The sequence below is a fragment of the Ostrinia furnacalis genome, unplaced genomic scaffold (genome assembly GCF_004193835.3).
Source record: "Ostrinia furnacalis isolate ACB-3 unplaced genomic scaffold, ASM419383v2 OfSCF5688, whole genome shotgun sequence".
In the NCBI taxonomy this organism is placed as follows: domain Eukaryota; kingdom Metazoa; phylum Arthropoda; class Insecta; order Lepidoptera; family Crambidae; genus Ostrinia; species Ostrinia furnacalis.
The window spans coordinates 19,843-33,490 of record NW_021135927.1 but is presented as its reverse complement, the minus strand read 5'-3'; the positions used below and the strand labels follow the sequence as shown (position 1 = coordinate 33,490).

At 41.2% G+C, this 13,648-nt stretch overlaps 2 protein-coding genes across 2 annotated transcripts; one reads left to right on the top strand and one right to left on the bottom strand.

The window, feature by feature from the left end:
- Positions 1-4,390: 4,390 nt before the first annotated feature.
- On the bottom strand, positions 4,391-5,320 carry LOC114361402 (uncharacterized). Its single transcript, XM_028316402.1, has 2 exons — positions 5,050-5,320; positions 4,391-4,810 (listed from the first exon to the last, which is right to left on the bottom strand). Exons 1-2 carry the CDS (start codon positions 5,210-5,212, stop codon positions 4,407-4,409), a joined length of 567 nt encoding a protein of 188 aa, XP_028172203.1. The 5' UTR covers positions 5,213-5,320; the 3' UTR covers positions 4,391-4,406.
- Positions 5,321-5,884: 564 nt separating this feature from the next.
- LOC114361399 (Protein phosphatase PP2A regulatory subunit A) lies at positions 5,885-13,080 on the top strand. The gene is made up of 6 exons (XM_028316400.1): positions 5,885-6,263; positions 6,816-7,050; positions 8,136-8,322; positions 9,622-9,776; positions 10,366-10,483; positions 11,470-13,080. The coding sequence occupies exons 1-6, from the start codon at positions 6,038-6,040 to the stop codon at positions 12,319-12,321; spliced, it is 1,773 nt and encodes a 590-aa protein (XP_028172201.1). The 5' UTR covers positions 5,885-6,037; the 3' UTR covers positions 12,322-13,080.
- The last annotated feature ends 568 nt before the right edge of the window (positions 13,081-13,648 follow it).

Sequence of the window (13,648 nt, the reverse complement as noted above, 5' to 3'; positions counted from 1 at the left end):
GCTTCTTTACCCAACCTAATTGAATAAAATGTAAATTTTGAACCCAATGCGACGGGAAGAGTAATGCTTGAGGAGCTGGGTAGTGACGTACATTAATTTCCACGATAAATATTTACACCATTGTTTATTAACTTAAAAAACAGCCAAGTGTGAGTTATCCTTGCGAGCAAATCGCTCTGTACATTTCCGTCGTAACGCGTGGTTTTTAGGAGTACCTATAAACGTATGTTATTATTAGTTTAGTCTAAGAAAAAAGATTATTTCTGTAAATAGAAAGTAAAATTAACGACTTTCGCTTTGTTTCTGTGCCCATTTTATGCAACTTTATATTTACATAGATGTCTTGAAAATTAATTAAATTGGTTCTATAATCGCCAAACTGTCTTTTCAAAATTAGTGTTGAATCCTAAAAGATAATCATTTTAGGTATAAATTTAATTTTTGTCACATAAAACACTGTTAAATAATATTTTCACTATTGATTTGGTCCTCCAAATACCATTAGTCTAAAATGGATGCCGAACCACGACCTCTGCAGTAAAATTTTATATTTATTTAGGTAAGTAATTCAATGTCACGTATCTATGAGTAAACACATACATAGAGTGTCCCTACAAATCCTTCCTGTATTTAATTTTGGATCAGCTCTACCTATTTTTGCATTCGGTCTGCCGTTTCCGGTGGTCTTTAGTTTAATCCCAGACACGGAGGGCAAAATTAATATTCTATTGATAGTTAATTTGAAATGCCCACTTTGTTTTGTGAACACACACAGGCATCTCAAACTCTGGGAGGGGGAAAATAAAATTTTTCCGGGTTAGGAAAAATCTTCCTCAAGTTCTTCTGAACAGTTTCGTTGCGGGTCCAACGACAGTTTAACTTTCCCCGGAACAAACTGACCTTCACTGGTTGGGTTTTTATTGGCGGTCAAGCTGTAGACTATCCTAGTTACACAGAGGTTTCAGCCACGTTTCAGCAGTGAGAACGAGAGGTGGATATAGTCTCGCTATTTATTAATGACAAGAGATTTCTTGTAATTTAACCAATTGAGTCCCAGACGGCATTAATTAATGTCATAACAATTGATTATCTATTGTGTCTAGATTCGCGGACCTTGAAGGATTAAGTAAGTAAAAAATTAAAGGGCAATATTTTGGTTGTATTTTAGGCTACAAGTTAATCTAGCACTACTCCGATGGCTCAACGACCCAAAGTGTGTCTTCATGCCCTCTGATAAAAGTGATGTCACCATTTTCCTCCGTCTTGTGTGGTTTCACTCCAATCTCCTACTTAAAACTCACATCCTACATTAATATACTAGCGGATCCCGTTTTACCACCTTAGGGGTGGAGTTTCGTAAAATCCGTTCTTAGCGGATGTCTACACTCTATAAAGAATCTACCTGCCAAATTTCAAGTTTGTAGGTGATAGTTTCTGAGATTTTGTGATTAATCAGTGTACGTCGATAGTTTATCGACATCTAGCATCTCTACAAATAATCCGCTTTTCATTACAATGAACAATGCAATTAGTGGCGACTCTAGGTAGCTATTAAGGACGCTGGACCCCGCAATACTACTTAATAAGGTTCTTTTAATTAATTCATTATTGACAGACGCTGTTGCGGAGCGGAGAGTGAAAAATTATCAAGGTAATAAACCTAATTTCTGAAATGTAAAAAGATCGGACTGAACTGTTTTTTGTTTTTAAAGAGAAAACACTTCGTGAAAGATGCCATTTTGGAATTTTGAATTGGTAGAGAAACTTTTACAAAGCTAAATAAAGATGCCACGAGACTAACGCCCGTATTCACAAACGATGCTTGCTTATATGAAGCAGCAAATCGAACGCACAGCGTTGAATAGAGCTCTGTGATTGGTTCGTGTGTCCCCCTGTGCGTTCACGCGCAATGTGAAACCTCATAGTAGTATTTGTGACTACGGGCGTTAGTACTCAAACATTTTTATTCACAAATTCGCTAGGTACCTACTAATAACGATTACATGTATGTAGTATGACCTACTCCGAGTAGGTCTAAGTATTACAACTTACATACGAGTAGGCTACTCGTATGTAAGTTGTAATACTTAGGTGTTTGTACCTATACCTTAGTCTCTTTTTAAGCAGATCTACAACTCGTAACATCAAAGTAAACATACGAGTACCTACAGACAGATGAGACCCATTTGAACTGTCATAGCCAAAGCTTCGCACGTACTTGGCTGACCGCGTCGATACAGCCTTCGTGCCTCCATGACCATCAGGGCGATTACGACTAGACGGCAAAGAGTAGGCAGGTGCAGAAGGTGGGAATGACACAGAAATGGTAAAGGTAAGACTGTCAGGTTTTAGGGTTAGTCTTCCCTTTCGAAGTTTGAATAGTTACTAACCTAATCATGTAGAGTTGTACAATGTACTACATAATAAAAAAGTGAAAATCAAAGGAGTTGAGGAGTAAGCATGGCAGGGCTACTACTATTATGAAACATGTTGTGCCCTGTTTCCTCCTTACACTCATCATTCCGTCGTTTTCAAAGATAACAAACAACACTGGTTTCAATCTTAAACCGATATACTTAGTACTAAATTAAGTATGTAACTATAGAGAATTGCTCCAACCATGCAATGTCCTTTCCTTGCCGATCAAGCCAATGGTGGTTCTTAAAATTTGACACCAGAGTTGTAGTTCTTAAAACAAAGAAGAGAGTGAGAGTGTTCCTCCAATGTGGGCATTTTCTTGCCGTGAACATTTTCATTCATAAATTCATTTGACTTAACCCCTCCGGCAGGGCCACTTCCCATTTCTGCCTAAAGTTCAAACCTCACGCTGGCGTCACCATAACACTTTAATGGCAGCCGCGCCATTAACCAACTAGTGCGATTAATCCCCGAATTCAGGCTTAAAGCACAAACTAGAATCCTGTGGGTAGTTGTAGATAAGGCAAACTTTTCCATAAATTGGTACACAAACAAGTATAGTCTCTTGATTGCTGTCAGTATGATTCATATCAGCTGACCTTAATTTAGATTGCTTTCCTAGATAAATAAAATAAAAACAATAAGTTTCACAACTTCAACTAAAACGTAAGTCTTAGGTACGACGATAACGACGAATATATGAAACTACAATGGATTTATTTAGTTAGCAGGCAAGTACTACGCCTGTATTCACAAACATTACTATGAGGTCTCACAGTGCTCGTGGACGCACAGGATGACACACGAACCAATCACAGAGCTCTATTCAACGCTGTGCGTTCGATTGGCTGCTTCACCTTCGCCCGATGCTTGCTTTGAAACTGGCAGCAAATTAGAAAACTAATGGAAAAACGAAAAAAGGACTAATGGGAATAGAATTCGTAATAAGATGAAAGAAGGACCTATTTGGTAGCTAAGGTACCTACTTCATCAGATGTTTTAGCAATGCAGTCTCTATTACAAATTGAAGAGGGCTACATCGAGGTGTCCGATTTCAGCTTCGCGCCAAAATGGAGTCTGCCAGGTGACAGATGTTGGTGGATGTTTCTTCCCACGGTTATTTTATTTTCTGCTGGGACTATTCTGCAGACTGACTTTTATACTGATTCAATTGGATAAGTAGTTGCTAGGTGAAAATATAAAGTTATGGAAAAATATTGACTTTGGTCTCCAGCCAGTAGGACACAGTAGATAGACGTAGGCAAAATGGTGCCTACAAAATTTTAATAGCAGTCTAAAGTCTTCATGATTGTAACTTTTCGGTCCAAAAATTACTCTGCCTAATACTTACCTAAGTAGTTCTTAGAAAAAAAACGTCTACGCCACCACGGTTGTTTGAAAAAAATTAAAATAAATCCTTTAAATTCCAGAATTACATAAATCACAATTCTCGAAGCTGTAAGCAACATTTCAAACGTAAGAGAATCCATCTGCTTCACACACGACCCTCTAACAATAAAAGATAAGTACACACTTATGTCCTCAAAAACAAAGGCTTTCGCTAAGAGCGGGTGTAACCAACCGTTTGCGTGGAACGTCTCGGTGGATACTTAATCCGTCAACATAACGTAAGTAATAGGTAGGTACTGTAATGGCTCGACGGGGGTTGACTCCCGCTGGCAATCTCCTTTACTCATGGTACCTCCTGGAAAACCTACCTCTAGTTTTGGAAAATATTGTAAGCTGTTATAGTTTTATGGAACAAGGACTTTTACAAAGTTAAATTGCACGTTAAGTTCGCATCTAAAACAATGAAATACTAAAAATAATTTATTCTGAACTTTTGCTGTAAGTACCCTAACTCAAGATTATACCTTTATTACTACTTACAAGAAATATTATCTTTAAGACTGTTTTATTATGATTTATTTGGCAGCAAATATTACAAGACTGAAATGAAACAAAAAAAATCCATGTAATCAATTTATTCAACGAGCCGGGGGCGCATCATAATGTATGTGGAACACTCTGTACGCGCAATACTCCATGAGCGCCAATCCCAGCGGGTACATGACCTTTGGCCCCATCTGCGGGGCGAGGATATACGCGAATACTGCTGCCCCAGCCGTGTACCAGCCCCACTCTCTGTTATTCTGCATGGAATAGTGGCAGAGAGATATTATATTGCAGGCAATGACCAGATTCCCCAGCTGAACATTGTCCTCACCAGACAACGCCAGGGCAAAGGGCACAATCCCAGACAGCAAGTGGATTGTACTCAAAGCGTTGTTCCCTCGGTATAGGTCAGCCATGAGGCATGGTAGAGCGAGATATCTCGAAGCTTTGTAGCTGACCGCGTAGGCTGGCTTGAAATCGTTGTTGAAGACCCCGCCTGCGAAAATAAAATAGCAATTTTACAGATGTGAGATTTGCAGAGATAATTACGTAAGGCGCTATAAAAAAGCAGCAAGAAAACATTTCCGTTAACATTTAAAAGTCCGGTATTTCTGTTGTGGGAAGGTTATGGACTTTTTAGATTATTTTTCTCTCAGTCTGTATACCAATGCTGCAGCAAAATACGTCAAATATTCAAGTGAAACAATGACCTAAGTGCTAACAATGTCAACTAACTTTGATAGTGAAGGAATCCGAGAACCCCATGTATGAAGAAGTTGGCGTGCATGCCCGGGTGTGTAAAACTCTTCCCTGACATGCGGCTAATCCCCCTCCCGGCAACGCAGCACAGCACAATATGTGCGAGAGATGTGTTAAGACTGTCATCCTCTGCACCCATAACACTTCGCCCCGAGTTTTATAACGCCCTCCAAACTACGTGGAATGGCATAAAAAAATAAGATTTTCCAAAAAATTGCACAGCAAAAATATTTCAAATCATTGATTGACACCGATTGATTGTCAATTTTATTGTTTTCAAAATTAGTCAATGATCGCACAAGCAGTTTCTATTTAAATAATTACTCCCTTACTAATAAAACTTACACGCTCGTTGAACAGTGTTTTAAAGTGACGTTTAGTATGGAAATGTCATTTTAAAACAGTGTTCAACAACTGTGTAACTTTTTATTAGTAATGGGGTTAATAACGACCACAGTTTGGTCATAACCACACTAGTTTTACTGGACTATACTCACATCGCGTAATTTTGCTGAGAAAAAGGCAACTCTGACAAGCTAGAGTGTAGAACTAATTGATATAAATTTAAACATCGTCATACATTTCTTAATCACCATTTTATACAGTTTCTTTCATTGTTTTTGTTATAAAAGTTGTCCAAATCTGTGATTAGACAAGTTGCTAATGTGATTAGTTTTCGGCGAATTCAAAAAACGCGCTATTTTCTTTGTCAGGTATTTTTGTGATATGTCGTGTTAATAACCGTTGCATTACATTGTCGATTGTTCGATTATTGATTGTCTTGCCTAGACCATAGACAATAACGCATTATTTGACAAGCAGCTGCCATATTGCTTGCTGTTCGGGATTTTGTGGAATACGTTTTACAACAAATCTAAAAAAACTGAAACCGAATTCCTTCCAGGGAAAATTGTGTCGTACTTAACATTCGAAATAAATAAGTATCACTTTTAAAACATACAAAATGGCTGCGAGCGACTCTGGGACGGATGAGTCACTTTATCCTATTGCTGTGCTGATAGACGAGTTGAAAAATGAGGATGTACAGCTCAGATTGAATTCTATCAAGAAGCTGTCGACAATTGCGTTGGCTTTGGGCGTGGACAGGACCCGATCGGAGCTGATTCCGTTCCTGACCGAGACCATTTACGATGAGGATGAAGTCCTGCTTGCTCTCGCTGAGCAACTTGGTAAGTTAATATTTTTGTGTCTTTACATCGTTTTACGTCTTACAAGAACGCATTAGGACCATAAATGTACTTTACGCATCGTTTATAACAAGTATTCAATGAGTTTTGCATTGTATTCTTTCGGTATAACCCTATCTTTCACATAATGAGACAAGTACCTCCTATATTTCCTTGTTACAAAAACCGCACAGTTTTGGCATGTAATTTGTTTTTATTACGCACATATTTTGAAGAGGATATAAATACAATGTTTATGAAAATAGCCTTATGTAAGGACATAGTCAATGTCAAACGAATTGCAACATACTGCGGGCTATACATTATTACATTTGCACTATCTATTATTATTTAGTTAACACACTTGACCGTGTTATGGCTTCCTATCTTGAGACTGTATCAAGTAAATTAGATTATTGTTTACCATTTTAGACTACTAGCTTCATAAAATTCTATTTTTCCGCTTAAACTTGTATTGTAACAAATTCTCAGCTCAAATTTCATAAATATGAAATACAAATTAAATGTAACGTAATCCTTTTCTTCAAAAACCAGGTAACTTCATCCACCTCGTTGGTGGTGGTGAGTTTGCTCACTGCCTGTTACCGCCCCTGGAATCGCTTGCCACCGTTGAGGAGACAGTCGTCCGGGATAAAGCCGTGGCCTCACTCCGTGCTGTCGCTGCGCACCACACACCGCAGGCTCTCGAGCAGCACTTCGTTCCTTTAGTGCAGCGTCTGGCCGGTGGTGACTGGTTCACATCCCGGGCTTCTGCTTGTGGATTGTTCAGGTAACTGTTATTCATGTATTGTTTCAACACTATGGTGTAGTTAAAATAAAAGATAGAAACAACTTTCTTGAGTTAGCTTTAGAAACTGATTTTTTTTAATATAGTATGACAAAATAGACTCAATTAGAGGCTGAAGAGGTCTTAGTTACTTTAAAATTGCTTCACTTATCAAGTCAAGATGTGTTTACTCAAATCACTAGATACCTGCACACTTACTGAAGTGTGACTGGTTAACACTGGTTATTTTATGGGTTCTATTGATATGGACTATTCCTTTATTTAGGTAACTTTAAATGTTGCAAATGAATATACAGTACAGATTGATCCAAAGCACTCAAATTTGTTAATCATAATCTAATTACAAAGAACTGTAGGGTACTGGCAAAAATGTCAGTGTCTTGGACAATTTCAGTTAACTTGTTTAAAGAGAAAGTACCCTTGGATACTAGACAATATTAGGGATTAAATAATTTCATCTTAATGACGTAATTTGCTACACTTTTGTAACAAAAACATTCTTCTAAATCTGACAAGATTGTACTAACATAACCGCTTTATAAGCTTGAACATCATTCTTTTGTCTCCAGCGTATGCTACACTCCTGTCTCAGCACCAGTCAAAGCAGAAATCCATCAGCATTTCAACTCGTTGTGTAGTTTAACAGAGAAAGTGTCCTTGGACATCATAATAATAATATACGCTTGAACATCAATCTTTTCTCTTAAATAGAAAGACACGGGTCTTAACGCGACATTTATTAATGAATTACATTAATAATCACGGCTTGACGTTTCGGCTGCTACGCTTCAGCCGTGATCACAAGCAGACTGGCGGCTCGGGTTTATTCCAATATGATCACCCTAATGATCAAAGTGGACATGAGAGAAAGAGTCACATGGGTCAGCAAAGAAAACAGTGTCGCCTGAAGTCCAATTTGATCACCTGGGTGATCAAATCCATCCATCAAATTTGATCATAAAGTGGAATAAACCGCGGATCACGGCGTCGGCCGTTCGGGCATCTTTCTATTTAAATCGAAATAGAACGCGAAAGTTTAAAATCTTATATCATTCTTTTGTCTCCAGCGTATGCTACACTCGCGTCTCAGCACCAGTCAAAGCGGAACTCCGTCAGCACTTCCACTCGCTGTGCCAAGATGACACGCCGATGGTGCGGCGCGCGGCCGCGTACAAACTCGGCGAGTTCGCGCGAGTCGTCGAGGTCGAATACGTCAAGAGCGACCTTATTCCCATGTTCGTGCGTCTAGCTAAGGTCAGTGGGTGTTCTTATTCGTTCGTTTCAGACAAAAGACGTCCACTGCTGGACAAAGGCCTCCCCCAAGGATTTCCATAAAGGCCAGTCCTGCGCCGCTCGCATCCAGGCACCTCCACCTTCGCCAGATAGTCGGTCCATCTGTTTTTATTACCTTGTCAATTAGTGGTAGATAACTAGGTTTGGTAATAATATCGGGTGTTAATTCTGTCAACACTAAGTGCGAAAAAAGGAACATACCAAGAGTTACTGGTCTCAATCGATAGGAAATATACGGAGTCAGCAAATATTAATTATAGTTATAAAGGAATGAGGAGGACAAAATTCTGTGAGTGACCAGTTTCCAGTTACCCAACCCCTCCCTCGTAAAAGACCAGTAAGGCAACATAGGCGTGTCACTATGACTCGCTGTGGCAAGATGACAAGCCCATGGTGGATCGCGTGGCCCCTTCAGACTGCATTCCGAGTATACTGTGGCGATTCTCTGCCTCCATGTATGTATCCTTTGCAGCATAGAGAGGGTAGACCGAATCTTCCATTTATCTCTGGTAATTTAGAGAGGGTGTTCAATGCGTGCTTCAGTAATAACAGAGTAAATACAAATGAGTAGGTCATCTTCATAGTAACGCACGGGCGCGGTTTGTATGTGAGCGCGCCAACACGTATGCGGCGCGCACGCACACACTAACAAAATTTAGCGGGGAGCCAGTCGTGGTTGCGCCGTGCGTTTCTATGAAGATGACCTATTCATTTGTATTTCGTTCGTTTCAGCCAAATGACGTCCACTGCTGGACAAAGGCCTCCCCCAAGGTTTTCCACAATGAACGGTCCTGCGCTGCCCGCATCCAGGCTCTTCCCGCGACCTTTACCAGATCGTCGGTCCACCTAGTAGGAGGCCTGCCCACGCTACGTCTTCCAGCCCGTGGTCGCCACTCGAGAACTTTCCTGCCCCAACGGCCATCGTCTCTACGAGCTATGTGCCCCGCCCACTGCCACTTGATTTTAGCAATTCTGCGAGCTATGTCGGTTACTTTGGTTCTCCTGCGGATCTCCTCATTTCTGATTCGATCACGCAGGGAGACTCCGAGCATAGCCCGCTCCATCGCCCTTTGGGTGACCTTGAGCCTTCTTATGAGGCCCATAGTAAGCGACCACGTCTCAGATCCGTATACCATCACTGGCAACACGCATTGGTCAAATACTTTCGACTTGAGACACTACATTTGTATTTACTCTGGTAATAACCTATTGCAGCAAATAATGTATTGCGGCAAATAATAATGATGGTGCATTTTGCAGGACGAGCAAGACTCAGTCCGCCTGCTAGCAGCAGAAGCCAGCGCGGCCGTGGCAGCGCTCCTGCCGCCTGAAGACATGGAGCAGCTGGTCATGCCGACCGTGCGCAGCCTGGCCGGAGACACCTCCTGGCGCGTGCGGTACATGGTAGCGGACAAGTGAGTGTCCACACTGCACTACAGTAGCTCGGGCCGCCTGCTGGCAGCGGAGTGTCTACACTACAGTAGCGCGAGCGCGGCGGTGAAATAAAATCAATGTAAAAAAACTAGTTGAAAAATATCATTTACAGGATTGTCCTTGGCTGGCCCCTTTTTTCCATTGCCCTAATATTAAGGGGAACCTGTACAAAAGAAAACCTGTTTTTCCTGTGAAACTAACACAATCTGTACATAATTGCTATAAACTTCTATCATTTTTTTAAAGGCCCCTGACACTTAATGACCCGGGTCGATAGAAGACGGCCATGGCACTTTAATACCTACCTTAAATAGGGAAACCGTAGGGTTAAGCTGTCGTAGGGACAACTTTTTTCTGAAACATATGAGACTTGAGCTGTCATGTAATAAAATTTTCGTATTAGCATGTACTATCATATAAGGTTGGTATTAAAGTGCTACAGTTCTGGGGACGGTGTTGTGTCCCATTGTTCTTTTTATACTTCTTATCAGTGCCAGTGCAACTAGGTAGGTATTAAAAGAGTTAAAGATAACACTGACAATACATATATCTAACTCTCTTTTCCATCAGGTTCGTCGAGCTGCAACAAGCCGTGGGCCCTGAACTGGCCCGCGCAGAATTAGCGCAAATCTTCCAAGCGCTCCTCAAGGACACAGAAGCAGAGGTGCGCGCCGCCGCCGCTGGAAAGGTAAACAATAATAAACTACTCCACGAAATCCTGCGAGCTATGTCGGTTACTTTGGTTCTCCTGCGGATCTCCTCATTTCTGATTCGATCACGCAGGGAAACTCCGAGCATAGCCCGCTCCATCGCCCTTTGGGTGACCTTGAGCCTTCTTATGAGGCCCATAGTAAGCGACCACGTCTCAGATCCGTATACCATCACTGGCAACACGCATTGTTGCACACAAAGTAACCGACATAGCTCGCAGGATTGCTAAAATCAAGTGGCAGTGGGCGGGGCACATAGCTCGTAGAGACGATGGCCGTTGGGGCAGGAAAGTTCTCGAGTGGCGACCACGGGCTGGAAGACGTAGCGTGGGCAGGCCTCCTACTAGGTGGACCGACGATCTGGTAAAGGTCGCGGGAAGAGCCTGGATGCGGGCAGCGCAGGACCGTTCATTGTGGAAAACCTTGGGGGAGGCCTTTGTCCAGCAGTGGACGTCATTTGGCTGAAACGAACGAACGAACGAACCACGAAATCTAAATTTCAGCCGAATGACATCCACTGCTCAGAAAAACTTCCCCCAAAGTTTTCCCGCGACCTTCACCAGATCGGCCCGAGGTTGCCACTCGAGAACTTTTCTGCCCCAGACCCAGTGGCCGTCAGTTTCACAAGCTATGTACTATGTGTCATTTAGCTGAAACGAAATCTAAATGCTCGGTTTTGTCGGGCTTGTTCTAATTGTAAGTCCGTCAGGCTAGCTACCAACATCTTACCTTAGTCTGTCGCCATATCAACAGTGGCAGTAATGGCATTGTGGTGTGGTGTTCAGCTGCTTTTAAAATAGTCACCTCCTCAGTTTGAGAATTCCAGATGAAGTTCGCTTCCACTTCGGCCTGATCACCACTTGCCATCAGGTGAGATGCAGGTCGAGAGCTTCCTTGTTATGATAAAACAAACCGATAAGAATGTCTATATTCTTATAAATAAATTATCTTTTTTCATTCCCAGGTCAAGGACTTCTGCATGAACTTAGACAAGGCTCACCAGGAGCATATCATCATGAGCATGATCCTGCCGCAGATCAAAGACCTGGTGTGTGACCCCAACCAGCACGTCAAGTCCGCTCTCGCTTCCGTCATCATGGGACTCAGTCCCATCGTCGGCCGCCAGAACACCGTAGACCACCTCCTGCCTCTATTCCTTACACAGCTGAAAGACGAGTGCCCTGAAGTCCGTCTGAACATCATTTCGAACCTGGAATGCGTCAATGAGGTCATCGGAATCCAACAACTCGTCCAATCTCTTCTACCGGCTATCGTGGAATTGGCCGAAGACACAAAATGGCGCGTGCGACTTGCCATCATCGAACACATGCCGCTTCTAGCCGGTCAACTCGGCCAGGAGTTCTTCGATGAGAAACTGACTGGACTATGCATGTCCTGGCTCATTGATCATGTTTACGCTATCCGTGAAGCGGCTACTCTTAATCTGAAGAAGTTAGTCGAGCAGTACGGGTCTCAGTGGGCAGAAACAAACGTCATCCCCAAAGTCCTTGCCATGTCGCGCGAACAGAACTACTTGCACCGAATGACCTATCTCTTCTGCATCAATGTTCTCTCTGAAGTATGCGGCAAAGATGTCACCACCCGAGTCTTGCTGCCAACTGTCTTGTCTATGGCCGACGATAATGTTGCCAACGTCAGATTCAACGTCGCCAAGACCCTCCAAAAGATGGCGCCTTTCTTGGATCCTGCTGTTATCCAACCCCAAGTGAAACCGGTTCTGGAGAAACTGAACGTAGACCCTGATGTAGACGTCAAATACTTTGCATCGGAAGCGATCGCCGGAATCGCCGGCTAAATTAAATTGAATACTTAATAAAGCTGTATACACAAACCGAACAGACTCGCCGTTTGATTTGTGTATGTAGCCTAATAATCACCGTAATTTGCCCAGCCTTGCGTCGTAACTCACTTCGCGAATGAACTAGCTCGATAGTTCACTCGCGAATGACGAACTAATGTTCGCGGCTACCTAGTTCACTCAGTCTTGTCTAAACTGGTTATACGCCAATCTTTCACTATTTATTTATTAGTAATGAGAATAATTAGTGTATTTACCAGTTTATGGCACTTATAAAAGTCTACTTAGTTTTATACCCATCGATTTTGACCAGATAAGATTTTATAGCACTAAAACTAATTAATAAATAAATAAACTCAATACGTACGTAACTGTAACTGCATTTAATCGATGTATTTTAGTTTTAGTTCTCTAAATATCCTCTGATCAAAATATATGAGTCGGGCTTTCCCCTTATGTTGCATTCAGCCAAAAGAAAATGAGGAAAAACATAACCCTCTGGCGCAGTCGGGTCAAAACAGGTCAAATGATTCTGATATAACATCGACTCAATCCATCTCTTTCACTTTTACTAGTATTCAAATGCGAGTGAGGGATATGAATATAGTCGAGTAAATCCGAATCGTTTTTCAAAAATAAGCATTTTATTCTTAAATCACATGATTGTCACATGGTCCACGCAGTTCTTGGGACCTTAGCGTAAAATATAGTTTTAACTTTGTGAAATATTGGCGGCCATTTTTGTTGTACTGTTTTCAAAACTAAGATCTTTTTGCCAGGAAAAAAGGACGAATGTCAAAATTTTAAAGTAAAAATCTTAAGTTAGGCTGGGTTAAACCATCTTACTTTAACTTCAACAAACGTCAAAAAAAATCTGTCAAACCATACAAAAATCACCGGTTACCGTTATTGTTACTGTTAAAGTTAGGTGGTGGAACTTAGCCAAGTATTTGATCTTATTTTTAAAAAGTGGGTGCAAATGATACCTTCTAAATATGCTGTCCCTTTTCTTAGAGATGAGATTCTTATTTTTGAAGACGGTACAGCAGAATTAGCACAATAAAAAGCATTTTTTATTAAGACGGAGATCATTATTTACAATGCACAGTGGTAGATTTCTTCGCAGATCTCTGTCAAGTGAATGTTACTAGTATTAAGGCCAGTTTTGTTATTTTCAAATAAAATGCGTTTATTTGAAAATTATAAAATCTTAAATCGTATAATTCCACGAATGAAATAATTAGATTACGTTAATTTTGTTACTAACCCACAAAATAGATTCTCGTAGCCTCAGTTTGTATGGAAGACTTTAAATCTAAATGTA